This window comes from Labrus mixtus, chromosome 9 (assembly GCF_963584025.1).
Source record: "Labrus mixtus chromosome 9, fLabMix1.1, whole genome shotgun sequence".
Classification (NCBI taxonomy): Eukaryota; Metazoa; Chordata; class Actinopteri; order Labriformes; family Labridae; genus Labrus; species Labrus mixtus.
Window position 1 is genome coordinate 30,624,026 of NC_083620.1, and position 23,418 is coordinate 30,647,443.

At 40.8% G+C, this 23,418-nt stretch overlaps 3 protein-coding genes across 6 annotated transcripts in view; 2 read left to right on the forward strand and 1 right to left on the reverse strand.

The window, feature by feature from the left end:
- Nucleotides 1–2,023, forward strand: part of LOC132979980 (diacylglycerol kinase delta-like) — a 46,646-nt gene extending 44,623 nt beyond the window's left edge. Inside the window, exons 29-31 of the mRNA XM_061045803.1 lie at nucleotides 703–833; nucleotides 924–1,023; nucleotides 1,147–2,023. Coding sequence (XP_060901786.1) covers nucleotides 703–833; nucleotides 924–1,013 — 221 coding nt within the window. The 3' untranslated portion in view covers nucleotides 1,014–1,023; nucleotides 1,147–2,023. The remainder of the gene's footprint in view (nucleotides 1–702; nucleotides 834–923; nucleotides 1,024–1,146) is intronic.
- Nucleotides 2,024–2,742: 719 nt separating this feature from the next.
- Nucleotides 2,743–21,165, forward strand: LOC132980982 (coagulation factor IX). 4 transcript variants are annotated; one of them, XM_061047391.1, is made up of 12 exons: nucleotides 2,743–3,764; nucleotides 4,509–4,589; nucleotides 4,664–4,836; nucleotides 4,986–5,010; nucleotides 5,341–5,454; nucleotides 10,265–10,399; nucleotides 17,855–18,153; nucleotides 18,442–18,556; nucleotides 19,700–19,893; nucleotides 19,984–20,109; nucleotides 20,498–20,715; nucleotides 20,785–21,165. In XM_061047391.1, the coding sequence occupies exons 1-12, from the start codon at nucleotides 3,668–3,670 to the stop codon at nucleotides 20,789–20,791; spliced, it is 1,584 nt and encodes a 527-aa protein (XP_060903374.1). In that variant the 5' UTR covers nucleotides 2,743–3,667; the 3' UTR covers nucleotides 20,792–21,165. The 4 variants fall into 4 exon arrangements, with proteins under 4 accessions (XP_060903374.1, XP_060903373.1, XP_060903375.1 ...); XM_061047390.1 differs by having other exon boundaries at nucleotides 2,745–3,764; nucleotides 19,697–19,893; XM_061047392.1 differs by lacking the exon at nucleotides 20,785–21,165 and having other exon boundaries at nucleotides 2,745–3,840; nucleotides 19,697–19,893; nucleotides 20,498–20,740.
- Nucleotides 21,166–22,356: 1,191 nt separating this feature from the next.
- Nucleotides 22,357–23,418, reverse strand: part of masp1 (MBL associated serine protease 1) — a 15,954-nt gene continuing 14,892 nt past the window's right edge. The window contains exon 13 of the mRNA XM_061047368.1: nucleotides 22,357–23,251. Within this exon, the coding sequence (XP_060903351.1) occupies nucleotides 22,823–23,251 (429 nt within the window). The 3' untranslated portion in view covers nucleotides 22,357–22,822. The remainder of the gene's footprint in view (nucleotides 23,252–23,418) is intronic.

Here is a 23,418-nt window from a genome sequence, read left to right on the forward strand (position 1 = left end):
GTCTCTCTCTCTGTCTCTGTCTCTCTCTCTCTGTCTCTGTCTCTCTCTGTCTCTCTGTCTCTCTCTCTCTCTGTCTCTGTCTCTCTCTCTCTGTCTCTCTCTGTCTCTCTCTCTCTCTGTCTCTCTCTGCCTCTCTCTCTCTCTCTGTCTGTCTCTCTCTCTCTCTCTCTCTGTCTGTCTCTGTCTCTCTCTCTCTGTCTCTCTCTCTCTCTCTCACTCATACCTGTCTGTCTGATCTCCTACCTGTCTGTCTGTCTGATCTCCTACCTGTCTGTCTGAACTCGTACCTGTCTGTCTGTTTGAACTCCTGCCTGTCTGTCTGAACTCCTACCTGTCTGTCTGAACTCGTAACTGTCTGTCTGTTTGAACTCCTACCTGTCTGTCTGAACTCCTACCTGTCTGTCTGTTTGAACTCCTACCTGTCTGTCTGAACTCCTACCTGTCCGTCTGATCTCAGTCTTGTCTGTCTGATCTCCTACCTGTCTGTCTGATCTCCTACCTGTCTGTCTGAACTCCTACCTGTCTGTCTATTTGAACTCCTACCTGTCTGTCCGTCTGATCTCAGTACTGTCTGTCTGATCTCCTACCTGTCTGTCTGAACTCCTACCTGTCCGTCTGATCTCAGTCTTGTCTGTCTGATCTCCGTCCTGTCTGTCTGATCTCCTACCTGTCTGTCTGATCTCCTACCTGTCTGTCTTTCAGTTCACCAGTGGGGGACAGAGGAGGTGGGGGCGTGGCTGGACTTCCTGTGTCTCACTGAGTATAAGGACATCTTTATTGGACATGATGTCCGTGGAGCTGAGCTCATCCACCTGGAGAGGAGGGACCTAAAGGTGAGGGCTAACTGCTAACCGCTAACTATCAGCGGCTGCATGTGGGCTGGGTCCTCTAAGGATCTTAACATTTGGTGTGTGTGTGTTCAGGACCTGGGCGTGACAAAGGTGGGTCACATGAAGAGGATCCTGCAGGGCATCCGAGATCTCAACAGGAACAGCAGCGCCAGTGAGGCCTGACCACTGCCAGGTGACTAGTATTAGCTGTTAGCTTAGCAGCAAGAACTATGCTAATACATTTGAACTGTTATTTATCTTTGATAGCTGTTAGCGTGAGGAGCTAACCTATGATCTGATTCCCTTTGTCGTCCAGGTGACTGCTCCTCTCTTACCTCAACCACGGCCTGTGACATCACAGCAGAATCTCACTGTGATTGGTTGTTCTATAAGACATTCCCAGGAGTTTACCTTTATTTTGCAATAGGCAATGACCATATTTGGTCAAGAGGGAGGAACAGCTCCTCCCACTTGACCAAATATGGTCATTTGTGTATCAGTTGGATTAGGATGAGACAATCAAGACTCTTTGATTGGACGAGGATCCTGTCTGCCGCGTCACAGAACCAATCAGACCCATCAGTGCCTTTTCAACACAAACCAGCCAATTAGCTTCAAGGACACGTGGGGACCCAAACCAATCAGATCGCCCCCCTGGTCCCGGACATGAGGACAACGCTTTAATCTGCCAAAGACCTGAACTCTGAAGGACACGGGGGGGAGCATCCTACTGAAAGACGTACCAGTCTTTCTGATGTCACTTCCTGATTACACATTTGAAGGGACCAACCAGACGAGCAGCTGCACTGAACCTGATCCAATAGAAGACACTAAGCCCGCCCAGCTCAGTATCGTCCAATCACATCGCTCAGAGAGGTTCACATTAGTTTACCCAATCAGACGTCAGCTGAAGACAGTTTGATGTTTTCAAGGTTGAGAGGGAAGGTTCTTCACACTCGTTCACGTCTTGAATCAATTGATGTTTGTTTGTTTGTTTGTTTGTTTGTCTTTAAACAGTCTTTAATCTTTGTTTGTGTCGTTTGTGATCTTTAATAATATCGTGACGTGTTCTTGCTCTAAATGTTTAAATGTGTCAAAGTCACTAAAATATCAAATAAACAAACAAACAAACAAACTTGTTTCTTCTTTGTGTGTTTTGAGACGTTTTCATTAAAAAGCTTGTTTTTCAACTCGGGATGCTTCAGTGGTGATGTGACTCCAGATCCAGATCCGGATCAAGTCTTTAACCCTTTATTTCTGTCATGGAGCAGAACTGATCCTGATCTGATCCTGATCTGATCTGATCTGATCCTGATCCTGATCCTGGTCTGTCTAAATTATTTCAGCGTCTTAATGTTGCGCTCAGTGAACTGATATCGAGTTTGTTAAGTTACGATCTTTATATTGAGTTTGTTAAGTTACGATCTTTATATTGAGTTCGTTAAGTTACGATCTTTATATTGAGTTCATTCAGTTACGATCTTTATATTGAGTTTGTTAAGCTACGATCTTTATATTGAGTTCGTTAAGTTCCGATTTTTATATTGAGTTTGTTCAGTTACGATCTTTATATTGCGTTTGTTCAGTTACGATCTTTATATTGAGTTTGTTAAGTTACGATCTTTATATTGAGTTTGTTAAGTTATGATCTTTATATTGAGTTTAAGTTACGATCTTTATATTGAGTTCGTTAAGTTACGATCTTTATATTGAGTTCGTTCAGTTACGATCTTTATATTGAGTTCGTTAAGTTACGATCTTTATATTGAGTTCGTTCAGTTACGATCTTTATATTGAGTTTGTTAAGCTACGATCTTTATATTGAGTTTGTTCAGTTACGATCTTTATACTGAGTTTAAGTTACGATCTTTATATTGAGTTTGTTAAGTTACGATCTTTATATTGAGTTTAAGTTACGATCTTTATATTGAGTTCGTTAAGTTACGATCTTTATATTGAGTTCGTTCAGTTACGATCTTTATATTGAGTTTGTTAAGCTACGATCTTTATATTGAGTTCGTTAAGTTATGATTTTTATATTGAGTTCGTTCAGTTACGATCTTTATATTGAGTTCGTTCAGTTACGATCTTTATATTGAGTTTAAGTTACGATCTTTATATTGAGTTTAAGTTACGATCTTTATATTGAGTTTGTTCAGTTACGATCTTTATATGGGTTGGATTCTTAGTATCGTTACGTTACGTGGCATCTTTTCTCCGTGCTCAAACTAAACTCTGAACACGTTTTTTCTGATTTCTGAAGATTATTATTTGTATTGTATACATTTTTTTTGTATACATTTTTTATTTTGAAGAAGTTGGTATGGTGTGTAGTTGTGATTGTTTCATATCTGTGCGCTCACTTTGACACTAACTTCAGTTTCTTCTCTTGTTTTAAAAAAAGATCTTAGTCTCCAAACAGAAACATATTTCAGAGAAGTTTAAATGCTAACGTTTGTTAGCTTCCAGCTGCAGTCTAATGATGTCATCATGTGACATCATGTGACCTCATCAGTGACCGAGTGCCTTTGAGGGCATTTTGATTTTTCTCCGCCCCATCCTCGGTATTTATTGGATTATTTATATGTAACTTCTGATACTGTGTGTAGTGGTAGCTCTGTTTGTACACACGCACCCTGCAGGGCTGTCGGTGTAAATACAGTGTACAGTGAAAGGTCAACATCCTGTAAGAATTAAAGCTCCTCTGCACAAACACTCAGTCTTTTTTGATTCTTTCGAGGTTTTTGAGCCTCTTCTAGCTCCTTGTTTTTGTTCGTAGCAACATCGTGCTATGCTGTGATCTTCTCTGACTCGTCCCATGTCGTGTCCTCGTCTGTATGTCAATATTTGAACTGTGGTTAACCATCAATCATCTGGATCTCGGTCCTCCATTTCACCTGGAACAGACAGCGATCATGTTCACAGGAGACACAGGTAGGACCAACCACTCACAGCACAGCAGCTCCAGCTTCTCCAGGTTCTCCAGGCACTGAGTCTAACCTCACAGACTGTAAGGAGCGAGGAGCGCTTAGTTTGTCAGCTGCCTTTTTGAAGCCTCCACTTCAGCATTTTGGCTGAAGTGACCATGTATGGACAAGAGGATGGAGCTGGGGGGGGGGTTAGCAGACTCTCAGTTATCAAAGTCTGTTTTCAAAACTGCCCACTGCATACTACTATCTGCTGCAGTATGTACCATATATCATGTTGGACAGGAACATTCTCACGATTTAGAGAATCAACATGTCTTCGGTCTGATTGACATTATTTCTTCTGTTACGATGGACGCTGCTGTCCGTCATGTCAACCTCTGACCTACCGCTTTGCATTGTGGGAAACAGTAAACGAGGGAGACTGGTCTAATGCAGACTGGAGATTTTTACTGAATCAGCACGACATCCGGGTTTGTTCACATACTGCTTTTTTGACCAATCAGGACAAACTACTAGGAGAGTAGGAGGTTTAGGAAACAGAATAAAAGATGTTTCACAGGAATCCTGTCAGGAAGGGAAGTGAAACCTTTAACCTGATGATGGCGCTGTCACTAACACCTGGTCAGAGTGAAGCCCTTATTAACCCCATAAACGTCCACCATGGTTCTTAGTAAGAGCAGGAACATTAGAAAGTGTAACAGTTCAAACACTCACCTGAACATCATCTGATGTGTGTGTTTGTCCACAGACACACACATGATGTCATCATTAGCTCTCACCTGGACTTTCACCTGTCTGCTCACCTGCTCTGCACTGGTCCAAAGTTCAGGTGAGTCTGAGCAGGGCTGCAGTGTTTCAGATCAAAGATCACACCAGATGTTTATGATGATGTTTCTTCTTCAGTGTTTCTGGATCGGTCGTCTGCAGGTCAGATTCTCCGCTCAGCCTCCAGGAACCGCCGAGCCAACTCCTTCTTCATGGAGGAGATGTTACCAGGAGACCTAGAGAGGGAGTGCTACGAGGAGAGCTGCTCGCAGGAGGAGGCAGCCGAGATCTTCCACACCAGAGAGAAGACGGTGAGATGCCAACTGAAGGTCTAGACCCCAAAGGGGGCCGCTGAAAACACAGAACTCAACATAATGTGGTGTCCCTTTAACACGGCCACCAGGGCGCAGCAGAGTGTAAAAGTTCTGCACATATTAACTCTGAGTTTCTTCTTCTACAGCTGGAGTTCTGGTACAAATACATCAGTGAGTATTTTCATCCTCTCATACCAACGTATAATATAAATAATAATAATAATAATAATAACAAACGTTTACATCATGCAGCAGAAGCTCAGGTGAACATCTGCTGAGGTGTGAAAGTGAACGGGTGAACTCTGATCCAGATGTTTCTGAAGCACAGTTAGCAGCTGTTAGCTCGTCCGACCTGTAGTTTGTTCTCGTTCTTTATTTATTCAAATGTATCTTTATAAACAATAAATAAAGGTTTATCTTCTGCCGTCAGTCCGCCTGATGATGTCATAATACCTGGATTAGTGAGTCGTGATGTGTTCAGGGGTCTCTCCTTTGTTGTAGATCTGAACCCCTGTCGAACAAACCCGTGTCTAAACGGAGGGATGTGTACCCTAGACCGAGGAGACTTCCTATGTCTATGTCCTCCACAGTACCACGGCAAGACCTGCGAATCAGGTAACCACACCTCAGGTAAACAACACCTGTAACTCAGGTAACCACACCTGTAACTTAGGTAACCACACCTGTAACTCAGGTAAAAACACCTGTAACTCAGGTAACCACACTTCAGGTAACAACACCTGTAACTCAGGTAACCACACCTCAGGTAACAACACCTGTAACTCAGGTAACCACACCTCAGGTAACAACACCTGTAACTCAGGTAACCACACCTCCGGTAACAACACCTGTAACTCAGGTAACCACACCTCGGGTAACAACACCTGTAACTCAGGTAACCACACCTCAGGTAACAACACCTGTAACTCAGGTAACCACACCTCGGGTAACAACACCTGTAACTCAGGTAACCACACCTCAGGTAAACAACACCTGTAACTCAGGTAAAAACACTTGTAACTCAGGTAACCACACCTCAGGTAACAACAGCTGTAACTCAGGGAACAACATCTGTAACTCAGGTAAAAACACCTGTAACTCAGGTAACCACACCTCAGGTAACAACAGCTGTAACTCAGGTAACAACATATGTAACTCAGGTAAAAACACCTGTAACTCAGGTAACAACATCTGTAACTCAGGTAAAAACATCTGTAACTCAGGTAACAACATCTGTAACTCAGGTAAAAACATCTGTAACTCAGGTAAAAACACCTGTAACTCAGGTAACCACACCTCAGGTAACAACAGCTGTAACTCAGGTAACAACATCTGTAACTCAGGTAAAAACACCTGTAACTCATGTAACCACACCTCAGGTAAACAACAGCTGTAACTCAGGTAACAACACCTTGAACTCAGGTAAAAACACCTGTAACTCAGGTAACCACACCTCAGGTAACAACAGCTGTAACTCAGGTAACAACATCTGTAACTCAGGTAACCACACCTCAGGTAACAACACCTGTAACTCAGGTAACAACACCTGTAACTCAGGTAAAAACACCTGTAACTCAGGTAACCACACCTCAGGTAACAACAGCTGTAACTCAGGTAACCACACCAGGTTACTCAGGTAACCACACCTCAGGTAACAACACCTGTAACTCAGGTAACCACACCTCAGGTAACAACAGCTGTAACTCAGGTAACCACACCAGGTTACTCAGGTAACCACACCTCAGGAAACAACACCTGTAACTCAGGTAACAACATCTGTAACTCAAGTAACAACACCTGTAACTTAGGTAACCACACCTCAGGTAACAACACCTGTAACTCAGGTAACAACATATGTAACTCAGGTAAAAACACATGTAACTCAGGTAACCACACCTCAGGTAACAACACCTGTAACTCAGGTAACAACATCTGTAACTCAGGTAAAAACACCTGTAACTCAGGTAACAACTGTTGTAACTCAGGTAACAACACCTGTAACTCAGGTAACAACATCTGTAACTCAGGTAAAAACACATGTAACGCAGGTAACCACACCTCAGGTAACAACACCTGTAACTCAGGTAACAACACCTGTGACTCAGGTAACAACACCTCTAACTCAGGTAAAAACACCTGTAACTCAGGTAACAACACCTGTAACTCAGGTAACCACACCTCAGGTAACAACAGCTGTAACTCAGGTAACCACACCAGGTTACTCAGGTAACCACACCTCAGGTAACAACACCTGTAACTCAGGTAACAACATCTGTAACTCAGGTAACAACACCTGTAACTCAGGTAACCACACCTCAGGTAAAAACACCTGTAACTCAGGTAACAACACCTGTAACTCAGGTAACCACACCTCAGGTAACAACAGCTGTAACTCAGGTAACCACACCAGGTTACTCAGGTAACCACACCTCAGGTAACAACACCTGTAACTCAGGTAACAACATCTGTAACTCAGGTAACAACACCTGTAACTTAGGTAACCACACCTCAGTTAACAACAGCTGTAACTCAGGTAACAACATCTGTAACTCAGTAAAAACACATGTAACTCAGGTAACCACACCTCAGGTAACAACACCTGTAACTCAGGTAACAACATCTGTAACTCAGGTAACAACACCTGTAGCTCAGGTAAAAACACCTGTAACTCAGGTAACAACACCTGTAACTCAGGTAACCACACCTCAGGTAACAACAGCTGTAACTCAGGTAACCACACCTCAGATAACAACACCTGTAACTCAGGTAACAACATCTGTAACTCAGGTAACAACACCTGTAACTTAGGTAACCACACCTCAGGTAACAACAGCTGTAACTCAGGTAACAACATCTGTAACTCAGGTAAAAACACATGTAACTCAGGTAACCACACCTCAGGTAACAACACCTGTAACTCAGGTAACAACATATGTAACTCAGGTAACAACTGTTGTAACTCAGGTAACAACACCTGTAACTCAGGTAACAACATCTGTAACTCAGGTAACAACACCTGTGGCTCAGGTAACAACACCTGTAACTCAGGTAAAAACACCTGTAACTCAGGTAACCACACCTCAGGTAACAACAGCTGTAACTCAGGTAACCACACCTCAGGAAACAACACCTGTAACTCAGGTAAAAACACCTGTAACTCAGGTAACCACACCTCAGGTAACAACACCTGTAACTCAGGTAACAACATCTGTAACTCAGGTAACAACACCTGTAACTCAGGTAACCACACCTCAGGTAACAACAGCTGTAACTCAGGTAACCACACCTCAGGTAAAAACACCTGTAACTCAGGTAACAACACCTCAGGTAACAACACCTGTAACTCAGGTAACAACACCTGTGACTCAGGTAACAACACCTCTAACTCAGGTAAAAACACCTGTAACTCAGGTAACAACACCTGTAACTCAGGTAACCACACCTCAGGTAACAACAGCTGTAACTCAGGTAACCACACCAGGTTACTCAGGTAACCACACCTCAGGTAACAACACCTGTAACTCAGGTAACAACATCTGTAACTCAGGTAACAACACCTGTAACTCAGGTAACCACACCTCAGGTAAAAACACCTGTAACTCAGGTAACAACACCTGTAACTCAGGTAACCACACCTCAGGTAACAACAGCTGTAACTCAGGTAACCACACCAGGTTACTCAGGTAACCACACCTCAGGTAACAACACCTGTAACTCAGGTAACAACATCTGTAACTCAGGTAACAACACCTGTAACTTAGGTAACCACACCTCAGTTAACAACAGCTGTAACTCAGGTAACAACATCCGTAACTCAGTAAAAACACATGTAACTCAGGTAACCACACCTCAGGTAACAACACCTGTAACTCAGGTAACAACATCTGTAACTCAGGTAACAACACCTGTAGCTCAGGTAAAAACACCTGTAACTCAGGTAACAACACCTGTAACTCAGGTAACCACACCTCAGGTAACAACAGCTGTAACTCAGGTAACCACACCTCAGATAACAACACCTGTAACTCAGGTAACAACATCTGTAACTCAGGTAACAACACATGTAACTTAGGTAACCACACCTCAGGTAACAACAGCTGTAACTCAGGTAACAACATCTGTAACTCAGGTAAAAACACATGTAACTCAGGTAACCACACCTCAGGTAACAACACCTGTAACTCAGGTAACAACATATGTAACTCAGGTAACAACTGTTGTAACTCAGGTAACAACACCTGTAACTCAGGTAACAACATCTGTAACTCAGGTAACAACACCTGTGGCTCAGGTAACAACACCTGTAACTCAGGTAAAAACACCTGTAACTCAGGTAACCACACCTCAGGTAACAACAGCTGTAACTCAGGTAACCACACCTCAGGAAACAACACCTGTAACTCAGGTAAAAACACCTGTAACTCAGGTAACCACACCTCAGGTAACAACACCTGTAACTCAGGTAACAACATCTGTAACTCAGGTAACAACACCTGTAACTCAGGTAACCACACCTCAGGTAACAACAGCTGTAACTCAGGTAACCACACCTCAGGTAAAAACACCTGTAACTCAGGTAACAACACCTGTAACTCAGGTAACCACACCTCAGGTAACAACAGCTGTAACTCAGGTAACCACACATGTAACTCAGGTAACCACACCTCAGGTAACAACACCTGTAACTCAGGTAACAACATCTGTAACTCAGGTAACAACACCTGTAACTCAGGTAACAACACCTGTGACTCAGGTAACAACACCTGTAGCTCAGGTAAAAACACCTGTAACTCAGGTAACAACACCTGTAACTCAGGTAACCACACCTCAGGTAACAACAGCTGTAACTCAGGTAACCACACCTCAGGTAACAACACCTGTAACTCAGGTAAAAACATCTGTAACTCAGGTAAAAACACCTGTAACTCAGGTAACCACACCTCAGGTAACAACACCTGTAACTAGGGTAAAAACACCTGTAACTCAGATAACCACACCTCAGGTAACAACACCTGTAACTCAGGTAAAAACACCTGTAACTCAGGTAACGGCATCTGTAACTCAGGTAACAACACCTGTAACTCAGGTAAAGACACCCGTAACTCAGGTAACCACACCTCAGGTAACAACACCTGTAACTCAGGAACAACATCTGTAACTCAGGTAACAACACCTGTAACCCAGGTAACCACACCTGTAACTCAGGTAACAACACCCGTAGCTAGATCATGGCCTCTTCAGAACTTACATCTATTGACTTTGCAAAGAGCTGATATTTTTTGAATATTTCCGGTTAAAGTCAATTTTAACAGAATTAACTGATATCAAGTCATCGTCTTTGTTAACCAATTGACGGTTAACAAAGTTAAGTTTTGGATGAACTGTGTCCACCTCTGGTTGTTTACAGGGTTTTCATTGTGTGTAGTTGTGTTGCAGTGTCGCTATAGAAATGGTGGCTGTATACAGTACTGCAGAGACCTGCTGGATGGAGCTGGAGTTCAGTGTGGCTGCGCTGAAGGATTCAACCTGGAGCCTGATGGATACAGCTGCTCCAAGACAGGTACCACTCATAGAGCTCCAGTTATTACTGTAACCAATAATGTTACTACTGTAACAACTATTACTGCTGTTACTACTGTAACAACTATTACTGTAACAACTATTACTACTGTTACTACTGTAACAACTATTACTACTGTCACAACTATTACTGCTGTTATTTACTGTAACAACTATTACTACTGTAACAACTATTACTACTGTTACTTACTGTAACAACTATTACTACTGTTACTACTCTAACAACTATTACTACTGTTACTTACGGTAACAACTATTACTACTGTTACTACTGTAACAACTATTACTGTAACAACTATTACTACTGTTACTTACTGTAACAACTATTACTACTGTTACTACTATAACAACTATTACTACTGTAACTATTACTACTGTTACTACTGTAACAACTATTACTGCTGTTACTAACTGTAACAACTATTACTACTGTAACAACTATTACTACTGTTACTTACTGTAACAACTATTACTACTGTAACAACTATTACTACTGTTACTTACTGTAACAACTATTACTACTGTTACTACTGTAACAACTATTACTGTAACAACTATTACTACTGTAACTACTGTAACAACTATTACTGTAACAACTATTACTACTGTTACTACTGTAACAACTATTACTGTAACAACTATTACTGCTGTTACTACTGTAACAACTATTACTGTAACAACTATTACTACTGTTACTACTGTAACAACTATTACTACTGTCACAACTATTACTGCTGTTATTTACTGTAACAACTATTACTACTGTAACAACTATTACTGCTGTTACTACTCTAACAACTATTACTACTGTTACTTACTGTAACAACTATTACTACTGTTACTACTGTAACAACTATTACTGTAACAACTATTACTACTGTTACATACTGTAACAACTATTACTACTGTAACTATTACTACTGTTACTACTGTAACAACTATTACTACTGTAACTACTATTACTACTGTTACTTACTGTAACAACTATTACTACTGTAACAACTATTACTACTGTTACTTTCTGTAACAACTATTACTACTGTTACTACTCTAACAACTATTACTTCTGTTACTACTGTAACAACTATTACTACTGTTACTTACTGTAACAACTATTACTACTGTAACAACTATTACTGTAACAACTATTACTACTGTTACTACTGTAACAACTATTACTGCTGTTACTACTGTAACAACTATTACTGTTGTTACTACTGTAACAACTATTACTACTGTCACAACTATTACTACTGTAACAACTATTACTACTGTTACTACTCTAACAACTATTACTACTGTTACTTACTGTAACAACTATTACTACTGTTACTACTGTAACAACTATTACTGTAACAACTATTACTACTGTTACATACTGTAACAACTATTACTACTGTAACTATTACTACTGTTACTACTGTAACAACTATTACTACTGTAACTACTATTACTACTGTTACTTACTGTAACAACTATTACTACTGTAACAACTATTACTACTGTTACTTTCTGTAACAACTATTACTACTGTTACTACTCTAACAACTATTACTACTGTTACTTACTGTAACAACTATTACTTCTGTTACTACTGTAACAACTATTACTACTGTTACTTACTGTAACAACTATTACTACTGTAACAACTATTACTGTAACAACTATTACTACTGTTACTACTGTAACAACTATTACTGCTGTTACTACTGTAACAACTATTACTGTTGTTACTACTGTAACAACTATTACTACTGTCACAACTATTACTGCTGTTATTTACTGTAACAACTATTACTACTGTTACTTACTGTAACAACTATTACTACTGTTACTACTGTAACAACTATTACTGTAACAACTATTACTACTGTTACTACTGTAACAACTATTACTGTAACAACTAGTACTGCTGTTACTACTGTAACAACTATTACTGCTGTTACTACTGTAACAACTATTACTGTAACAACTATTACTGCTATTACTACTGTAACAACTATTACTGTAACAACTATTACTACTGTTACTACTGTAACAACTATTACTACTGTAACAACTATTGCTACTGTAACAACTATTACTACTGTTACTACTGTAACTATTACTGCTGTTACTACTGTAACAACTATTACTGTAACAACTATTACTACTGTTACTACTGTAACAACTATTACTACTGTCAAAACTATTACTGCTGTTATTTACTGTAACAACTATTACTACTGTAACAACTATTACTACTGTTACTTGCTGTAACAACTATTACTACTGTTACTACTCTAACAACTATTACTACTGTTACTTACTGTAACAACTATTACTACTGTTACTACTGTAACAACTATTACTGTAACAACTATTACTACTGTAACTATTACTACTGTTACTACTGTAACAACTATTACTACTGTCACTACTGTAACAACTATTACTACTGTTACTTACTGTAACAACTATTACTACTGTAACAACTATTACTGTAACAACTATTACTACTGTTACTACTGTAACAACTATTACTGTTGTTACTACTGTAACAACTATTACTACTGTCACAACTATTACTGCTGTTATTTACTGTAACAACTATTACTACTGTTACTTACTGTAACAACTATTACTACTGTTACTACTGTAACAACTATTATTGTAACAACTATTACTACTGTTACTACTGTAACAACTATTACTGTAACAACTATTACTGCTGTTACTACTGTAACAACTATTACTGCTGTTACTACTGTAACAACTATTACTGTAACAACTATTACTGCTATTACTACTGTAACAACTATTACTGTAACAACTATTACTACTGTAACAACTATTGTTACTGTCACAACTATTACTACTGTGACTACTGTAACTATTACTACTGTTACTACTGTAACAACTATTACTCTAACAACTATTACTGCTGTTACTACTGTAACAACTATTACTACTGTTACTACTGTAACAACTATTACTGTAACAACTATTACTACTGTTACTACTGTAACAACTATTACTGTAACAACTATTACTACTGTTACTTACTGTAACAACTATTACTACTGTCACTTACTGTAACAACTATTACTACAGTTACTACTCTAACAACTGTTACTACTGTTACTTACTGTAACAACTATTACTACTGTTACTACTCTAACAACTATTACTGTAACAACTATTACTACTGTTACTTACTGTAACAACTATTACTGCTGTTACTACTGTAACAACTATTACTGTAAAAACTATTACTACTGTAACTACTGTAACAACTATTACTGTAACAACTATTACTGCTGTTACTACTGTAACAACTATTACTGTAACAACTATTACTACTGTTACTACTGTAACAACTATTACTATTGTAACAACTATTGCTACTGTCACAACTATTACTACTGTTACTACTGTAACTATTACTACTGTTACTACTGTAACAACTATTACTGTAACAACTATTACTACTGTTACTACTGTAACAACTATTACTGTAACAACTATTACTACTGTCACTACTGTAACAACTATTACTACTGTCACAACTATTACTACTGTTACTACTGTAACTATTACTACTGTTACTACTGTAACAACTATTACTGTAACAACTATTACTACTGTCACTACTGTAACAACTATTACTGCTGTTACTTACTGTAACAACTATTACTACTGTAACAACTATTACTACTGTTACTACTGTAACAACTATTACTGTAACAACTATTACTACTGTAACTACTGTAACAACTATTACTGTAACAACTATTACTGCTGTTACTACTGTAACAACTATTACTGTAACAACTATTACTGCTATTACTACTGTAACAACTATTACTACTGTTACTACTGTAACAACTATTACTACTGTAACAACTATTGCTACTGTCACAACAATTACTACTGTTACTACTGTAACTATTACTACTGTTACTACTGTAACAACTATTACTGTAACAACTATTACTGCTGTTACTACTGTAACAACTATTACTGTAACAACTATTACTACTGTTACTACTGTAACAACTATTACTACTGTCACAACTATTACTACTGTCACAACTATTACTGCTGTTATTTACTGTAACAACTATTACTACTGTTACTTACTGTAACAACTATTACTACTGTTACTACTGTAACAACTATTACTGTAACAACTATTACTGCTGTTACTACTGTAACAACTATTACTGCTGTTACTACTGTAACAACTATTACTGTAACAACTATTACTGCTATTACTACTGTAACAACTATTACTACTGTAACAACTATTACTACTGTTACTACTGTAACTATTACTACTGTTACTACTGTAACAACTATTACTGTAACAACTATTACTGCTGTTACTACTGTAACAACTATTACTACTGTTACTACTGTAACAACTATTACTGTAACAACTATTACTACTGTTACTATTGTAACAACTATTACTGTAACAACTATTACTGCTGTTACTACTGTAACAACTATTACTGCTGTTACTACTGTAACAACTATTACTGTAACAACTATTACTACTATTACTACTGTAACAACTATTACTGTAACAACTATTACTACTGTAACAACTATTGCTACTGTCACAACTATTACTACTGTAACTATTACTACTGTTACTACTGTAACAACTATTACTGTAACAACTATTACTGCTGTTACTACTGTAACAACTATTACTGTAACAACTATTACTACTGTTACTACTGTAACAACTATTACTACTGTTACTACTCTAACAACTGTTACTTACTGTAACAACTATTACTACTGTTACTACTGTAACAACTATTACTGTAACAACTATTACTACTGTTACTTACTGTAACAACTATTACTACTGTTACTACTGTAACAACTATTACTACTGTTACTACTATAACAACTATTACTACTGTAACTATTACTACTGTTACTACTGTAACAACTATTACTACTGTCACTACTGTAACAACTATTACTACTGTAACAACTATTACTACTGTTACTACTGTAACAACTATTACTGTAACAACTATTACTACTGTAACTACTGTAACAACTATTACTGTAACAACTATTACTGCTGTTACTACTGTAACAACTATTACTGCTGTTACTACTGTAACAACTATTACTGTAACAACTATTACTACTTTTACTACTGTAACAACTATTACTACTGTTACTACTGTAACAACTATTACTACTGTCACAACTATTACTGCTGTTATTTACTGTAACAAGTATTACTACTGTAACAACTATTACTACTGTTACTACTGTAACAACTATTACTGTAACAACTATTACTGCTGTTACTACTGTAACAACTATTACTGTAACAACTATTACTACTGTAACAACTATTGCTACTGTCACAACTATTACTACTGTTACTACTGTAACTATTACTACTGTTACTACTGTAAGAACTATTACTGTAACAACTATTACTGCTGTTACTACTGTAACAACTATTACTACTGTTACTACTGTAACAACTATTACTGTAACAACTATTACTACTGTTACTACTGTAACAACTATTACTGTAACAACTATTACTGCTTTTACTACTGTAACAACTATTACTGCTATTACTACTGTAACAACTGTTACTGTAACAACTATTACTACTGTAACAACTATTGCTACTGTCACAACTATTACTACTGTTACTACTGTAACTATTACTACTGTTACTACTGTAACAACTATTACTGTAACAACTATTACTGCTGTTACTACTGTAACAACTATTACTGTAACAACTATTACTACTGTTACTACTGTGACAACTATTACTACTGTTACTACTGTAACAACTGTTACTTACTGTAACAACTATTACTACTGTTACTACTGTAACAACTATTACTGTAACAACTATTACTACTGTTACTTACTGTAACAACTATTACTACTGTTACTTACTGTAACAACTATTACTACTGTTACTACTCTAACAACTGTTACTACTGTTACTTACTGTAACAACTATTATCAATCAATCAATCAATCAACTTTTATTTGTATAGCGTCAACTCATAACAAGTGTTATCTCGAGACACTTTACAAGAAGCAGGTAAAATACCTTACTCATTGTCTGTTAACATTACAAAAGAGCAGGTAAAAGACCTTACTCATTGTTATGTTACAAAAAGCAGGTAAAGGACCTTACTTATTGCTATGTTACAAAGATCCGGCCTATCCATCATGAGCACTTTAGCAAAGCAGCAAAAGTTACAGTGGTAAGAAAAAACTGCCTTATTAAAAGGCAGAAATCTTCGGCCGGATCCCCGGCTCATGACGAAACAGTCTTCACAGGCCTAGACTGCGCCGGGCTTGGAAAGGGATAGGGGGAGAGATGGGATAAGATGCAGGAAGAGGGATAGAGAGCAAGGGGGTGGGGGGAGGTAGACCGTCCATCAGCAATCCGGTGGGGAGGGGAGGGGGTGTGGGGGGTTGTTCTGGCAGGCCGCCAACCCACGATCCGGTGGGGAGGGGGTAGTGGTGGGGTGGGGGTTGTTCTGGCAAGCCGTCAACCGATGATCTTGAGGAGCCTAGGGGAGCTCAAGAGCTCCCAGGAAAGTAGGTGGTTAGTGACTGAGATTTATAGATAGATACATGCAGTAATATGATGTACTGTATATGCAGAGAGAGAGAGAGAGAGAGAGAGAGAGAGAGGAGCTCAAGGTGCCAGTTCCCCCGGTAGTCTAAGCCTATAGCAGCATAACTAAGAACTATTACTACTGTTACTACTCTAACAACTATTACTGTAACAACTATTACTACTGTTACTTACTGTAACAACTATTACTGCTGTTACTACTGTAACAACTATTACTGTAACAACTATTACTACTGTTACTACTGTAACAACCATTACTACTGTTACTACTATAACAACTATTACTACTGTAACTATTACTACTGTTACTACTTTAACAACTATTACTACTGTCACTACTGTAACAACCATTACTGCTGTTACTTACTGTAACAACTATTACTACTGTAACAACTATTACTACTCTTACTTACTGTAACAACTATTACTACTGTTACTTACTGTAACAACTATTACTACTGTTACTTACTGTAACAACTATTACTATAACAACTGTTACTACTGTAACAACTATTACTGCTGTTACTACTGTAACAACTATTACTGTAACAACTATTACTGCTGTTACTACTGTAACAACTATTACTGTAACAACTATTACTACTGTTACAACTATTACTACTGTTACTACTGTAACAACTATTACTATAACAACTATTACTACTGTTACTACTGTAACAACAATTACTGTTGTTACTACTGTAACAACTATTACTACTGTTACTTCTTTAACTGGGTTATATCATACAACTTCTGTTACTAGTACACATATCAGTACTGTAATGCTGGTGTCCTGTGCAGTATCGTACCCGTGCGGCCGACAGGACAGTGAGCTGATGTTTGGAGGTCGTTCTCTGTGGAGTGACCCTGAGGAGGTAAATGTTTCCATGGAGACGGGCGCCATGTTGGATGAGAACAGCACCATCAGCTGGGTCCCTAAACTCAACTTCACAAAGGAGGAGGAGGAGGAGGCAGTGAATGCATCATCTGCACTGAGAGGAGCGAATGAGACGGATCTGAGGGAGGGGGGAGAGGAGGTGGGGTTGATGCCTCGTATTGTGGGTGGAGTCTTGGAGAGACGGGGGGGGAGTCCCTGGCAGGTGAGAAGTTTTACTATTCATTCAGTTGTCTGAAAAACTAAAACAGTTTGATCACAGTTAGTCAAATTATGTGTGTGTGTGTGTGTGTGTGTGTGTGTGTGTGTGTGTGTGTGTCTGTCTGTGTGTGTGTGTGTGTGTGTGTGTGTGTCTGTCTGTGTGTGTGTCTCTGTCTGTGTGTGTGTGTGTGTGTCTGTCTGTGTGTGTGTGTGTGTGTGTGTGTGTGTGTGTGTGTGTGTGTCTGTCTGTCTGTCTGTCTGTCTGTGTGTCTGTGTGTGTGTGTGTGTTCAGGTATTGGTCCACAGGTCTGATGGTTATGGTTTTTGTGGTGGGACTCTGGTTTCTGACCGATGGGTGATCTCTGCTGCTCACTGTCTGGAACAGACTGCAGACCACGTTACCATAGGTAGGAGATAATGTGCCAGGTCCCCTGGTAGTCTCAGCCTATAGCAGCATAAATGGGAGGTGGTCCAGGCCTGCTCCTGCCTTGGGAAACATTTTAGCCTATTCCTAAAAGTACTGCGTGTGTCTGCCTCCCAGACCCTAACTGGTAGATGATTTCAAAGAAGAGGGGCCTAAAAACTGAAGGCTCTACCTCCCGTAGTACATTTAGAGACTGTACCACGAGCAGGCCTGATAACTGAAGGCTTTACCTCCCATAGTACATTTAGAGACTGTAGGTACCACGAGCAGGCCTGATAACTGTAGGCTCTACCTCCCATAGTACATTTAGAGACCGTAGGTACCACGAGCAGGCCTGATAACTGAAGGCTCTACCTCCCATAGTACATTTAGAGACTGTACCACGAGCAGGCCTGATAACTGAAGGCTCTACCTCCCATAGTACATTTAGAGACTGTACCACGAGCAGGCCTGATAACTGAAGGCTTTACCTCCCATAGTACATTTAGAGACTGTAGGTACCACGAGCAGGCCTGATAACTGTAGGCTCTACCTCCCATAGTACATTTAGAGACCGTAGGTACCACGAGCAGGCCTGATAACTGAAGGCTCTACCTCCCATAGTACATTTAGAGACTGTACCACGAGCAGGCCTGATAACTGAAGGCTCTACCTCCCATAGTACATTTAGAGACAGTAGGTACCACGAGCAGGCCTGATAACTGAAGGCTCTACCTCCCATAGTACATTTAGAGACCGTAGGTACCACGAGCAGGCCTGATAACTGAAGGCTCTACCTCCCATAGTACATTTAGAGACTGTACCACGAGCAGGCCTGATAACTGAAGGCTCTACCGCCCATAGTACATTTAGACTCTGTAGGTACCACGGCTCTTTAAGATAAGATGGTGCCTAACCATTTAGAGCTTTGTAATTGAGAAGAAGGATCTTGAATTCTATTCTAGACTGTATAGGGAGCCAGTGCAGAGAAGCCAACACAGGAGTAATGTGGTCCCTTTTCCTAGTTCTAGTCAACACACGAACTGCAGCGTTCTGGACTAGTTGAAGAGCTTTTAGAGACTTACCAGAGCACCCTGACAAAAGAGAATTACAGTTGTGTGTGTGTGTGTGTGTGTGTGTCTAGGAGACTTTGACAAGCAACGTCCTGATCCAGGTGAGCAGTTCATAAAGGTTCAGAAGGTCTTTGTCCATCCTCACTTCCACTCGTTCACCTTTGACAGCGACATTGCTCTGCTCTATCTTGCTCGGCCCGTCGTCAGGGGCTCTACCGCCGTCCCCGCCTGCCTTCCTGACCCCCACCTCTCCAAATACCTGCTGGAGGTAACTTTATTCATAACACTGATGGTTTCAGTTAGCTGGAGGAAAGATACGAGATCAAAGCTTGTGTGTGTGTGTATGTGTGTGATACAGGAGGGTAATCGTGGCGTGGTGACGGGTTGGGGCCTCACTCGGTTCTTGGGCAAGTCCTCCAGGTTTCTCAGGAAGGTGACGCTCCCGGTGGTCAGCTACAAAGACTGCACTGCGACCACTGAACAGGTGATCAGATCCACCTCACTGTTTTTATTGACAGTTAAAAGAGTTAGATTGACATTATCCCCCCCCCTGCTGGCCTGGAGTGGAACAGCAAAAGGAATGTAAAGCAGCTAATGGAGCTCTAAATTATCACTCACTTATTTTTTCTGTAACTCAGCCCTGTCCGTGACGTGTCCTCCGTGTCTCGTGGCGTTCTCAGCCCTGTCCGTAACGTGTCCTCTGTGTCTCGTGGCATTCTCAGCCCGGTCCCTGACGTGTCCTCTGTGTGTCTTGGCGTTCTCAGCCTTGTCCCTGACGTGTCCTCTGTGTCTCGTGGCGTTCTCAGCCTTGTCCCTGACGTGTCTCGTGGCGTTCTCGTCCCTGACGTGTTTTTTCCGTCCTCTGTCCTCAGGTGATCACAGACAACATGTTCTGTGCGGGTTACCTGGAGACCAGCATGGACGCCTGCAGCGGGGACAGTGGGGGGCCGTTCGTTGTGAACTACAGGGGGACCTGGTTCTTGAGCGGGGTGGTCAGCTGGGGGGAGAAATGTGCCGATAAGGGAAAGTATGGAGTCTACACCCGACTGGGGAACTTCCTGCAATGGATCCAGGACACCATGGGAAGATCGGACCTGAATCAAACTGACAGCTGAGACCAGAACCAGTCCAGAACAGGCAGACTCTGGAGGATCACAAAGGCCTGATACTGTTTCCCATCTGAGCTGCATGTTCACAGCTGGAGGACTACTAGGACCCTGAACTACAGGACTCATCCTCTGCTCAGACTCTGGTCCAGGTCCTGCAGTAAAATCCTTCAGTTAAAGTAGCATCAGGAAAAGTTTCAAAAGAAGTCCACAGTCCTCTTCCTAAATGATGCCCTGCTTATGCCACTTTATATTTTTGGTTTAAAATGTTTCTACCTGCACTGTTGTTCATTTCCTGCCTTTGAATTCCCCCCGGGACAAATCAAGTTTTTTGAATTTGAATTTAGAAAACGTTACATTGGGACTGTTAAGATTTGTAGTTTGAACTTTAAACTGAAATAAAAGTATGAAAGATCAATATTTTTGATCATGAAGGGGTTCTTGTTTGATTGAAATCATGATTTAATGAATCACATTAAATACATTATAATTCAATATTCTCAAAACAGATTTGACTTTGATGATTATTAGTATCAGCGGCTTTGGGGTCCGCTGCATGTAGAGGTTTGTATTTTTAAAGCTCCTGCACGATTTTCTCTGTCATCAGCAAATTCCAGGTGGATTCAATGTCCTCATCGGGGCAGTTGGACCCGGCTGGGGGATTACAGGGGGGACAGAATGCCGCATGACATCAGCAGTGCCAGACCAATTGATTTCCCCGTCCTTGGACAACAAACATTCTCCAGTCCACCAGAGTCTGAACGGTCTGAAGTTGGAGGGGGCACCCCGGCTTCAGACTCAGTGGAGTCCATGTCCTCATCTGGGGTAGAGAAGTCTTCTGGACTCCTCTGAGTCTAAAGGCTTAATTTTTCCGGGTCACCGGTTCAAATATGGAAGTTGGTCTGGTAGCTGGAGAGGTGCCAGATCACTTCCTGAGCACTGCCGAGGTGCCCTTGAGCAAGGCACCAAACCCCCTCCCCACCCGAGTGTCAGAGTGATGGAGCTGCCCACTGTGGGCAGCTCCATCACTCTGACATCTCTCCATTAGTGCATGTCCATAGGATCCTGTTTGTGTGTATTTCATGTGTGTGTTGACACACAGAGTGTAAAAACTGAAGTTTCCCCTCGCGGGATCAATAAAGTAAATCTTAATCTCTTAAACAAGAGAAAAAAAAATATTGATCTTTGTTCATTTTAAAGCACTTTAAACTTCAAGTCAACAGTCAACGAAAACATCTCACTAAAATAAAGTGGATGAGGATGAAAAACACACTTTCCTCCTGAGTGTCATGGCGAGGGAATGATCACAGCCAACAGTCCCTCGATCATTTTGTGCCTGGTTTCTCGTCATAACGAGAGAAGCATTCGGGTGGAGGCGATGAGGAGGCGTGCACCCTCTAGTATCTTTTTCTCGTTGTAACGAGAAACCAGGCAAAAAAATAAAAAATCCCCACATGAATGCAACACGCTTCAAGACCGCGGCGTACTGAAAATAATGTTTCTCTATTTTTATTGTGCGCGTTTCGCCTGAAGCTTCCTCAATCATCAAAGTCTTCAGTATAAAACGTGTAATTCGCTTTAGATTTTTTGAAAGTGCACACAGAACAAAGAGAAGAAGACAAAGGGAGTGTTTATTCATGTTTTTATTATAATCAACATGACAATGTGTCAGAGCAGCCTAAAGGGGGCGCTGCAATGAAGACGAGGAGTCATTTAAAGTACAATAACTCTACAGTGAGTGTAGCAAAGCATTCGGGGAAACAACATGGAGGGAGCTCAGCTCTTTGGTGACATCACAGAAACTCTGCAGTTTGGTTTAAATTTAAAGAAAATAAAAGAACTGAAGAAAACTTCTCAGTGCTTTAAAGAAGAAGGTCCTGTATGAAAGCTCTCCCTGGCGCTCCCTGGTGGTATAAAGCAGGTACTGCTACCTGACATCCAGAGAGTCTGACTGATGGTTTCTAACCCTAACCCTCTGAGGACCAATCACAGCTGCAGACGATGGATGCTTCAGTTGTGATAAAACTTCAGACCTCATGTTTGTAGTATCAGCAGGGGTCATGTGACCTCTGGGACTTCCTGGTCTTACCACTAGGGGGCAGCATGAAGCTGCTCCTGTATCCACTCTACATATTTAGCCACGCGGGTGTAGACCCCGTACACCCTCTGACTCCCACACTCCTCAGGCCCCCCCCAAGACACCAACCCAAACACCACCCACCTCCGACTGACCCCGTCCTCCATCACAAACGCCCCCCCGCTGTCCCCCAGGCAGGTGTCCCGCCCCCCCTCAAAGAAGCCGGCACAGAACATGTTGTCGGTGATGTTGTAGCTGATGGAGCGCGAGGCGTAGCTCGCCTGACACTCGTCCTGAGAAACCACCGGCAGCTTCACAAACTGCAGGACGTCAGAGGTCAGCGAGGGGGGGGCGCCGGAGGAGGAGGAGGAGGTGTTGTCGTTGGAGATTCCCCAACCAGCAACTACACCCAGAGAGTTCGGGAGAGGAGCGGGGGGGTCACCCTGAAAAAAACAAACAAATAGAGATCCATATCCTTAAAAGTCTTGACAAAAGTCCTGAATGTCCTGGGTGGTGGCCTAGTGGTTAGTGCGCTAAGGCTGTAGTCCTCCAAACAAGTCTGGGTTTGAATCTGTGGCTCCTGTCCCGCATGTCCCCCACCCTCTCTCTC

Coding starts and splice junctions, on each gene's coding strand:
- LOC132980982 (XM_061047389.1), top strand. CDS start 3,668: ATGTCAATATTTGAACTGTGGTTAACCATCAATCATCTGGATCTCGGT. Junction 3,765..4,508: donor CATGTTCACAGGAGACACAG/GTAGGACCAACC, acceptor GTTTGTCCACAG/ACACACACATGATGTCATCA. Junction 10,400..17,854: donor ATACAGCTGCTCCAAGACAG/GTACCACTCATA, acceptor TGTCCTGTGCAG/TATCGTACCCGTGCGGCCGA.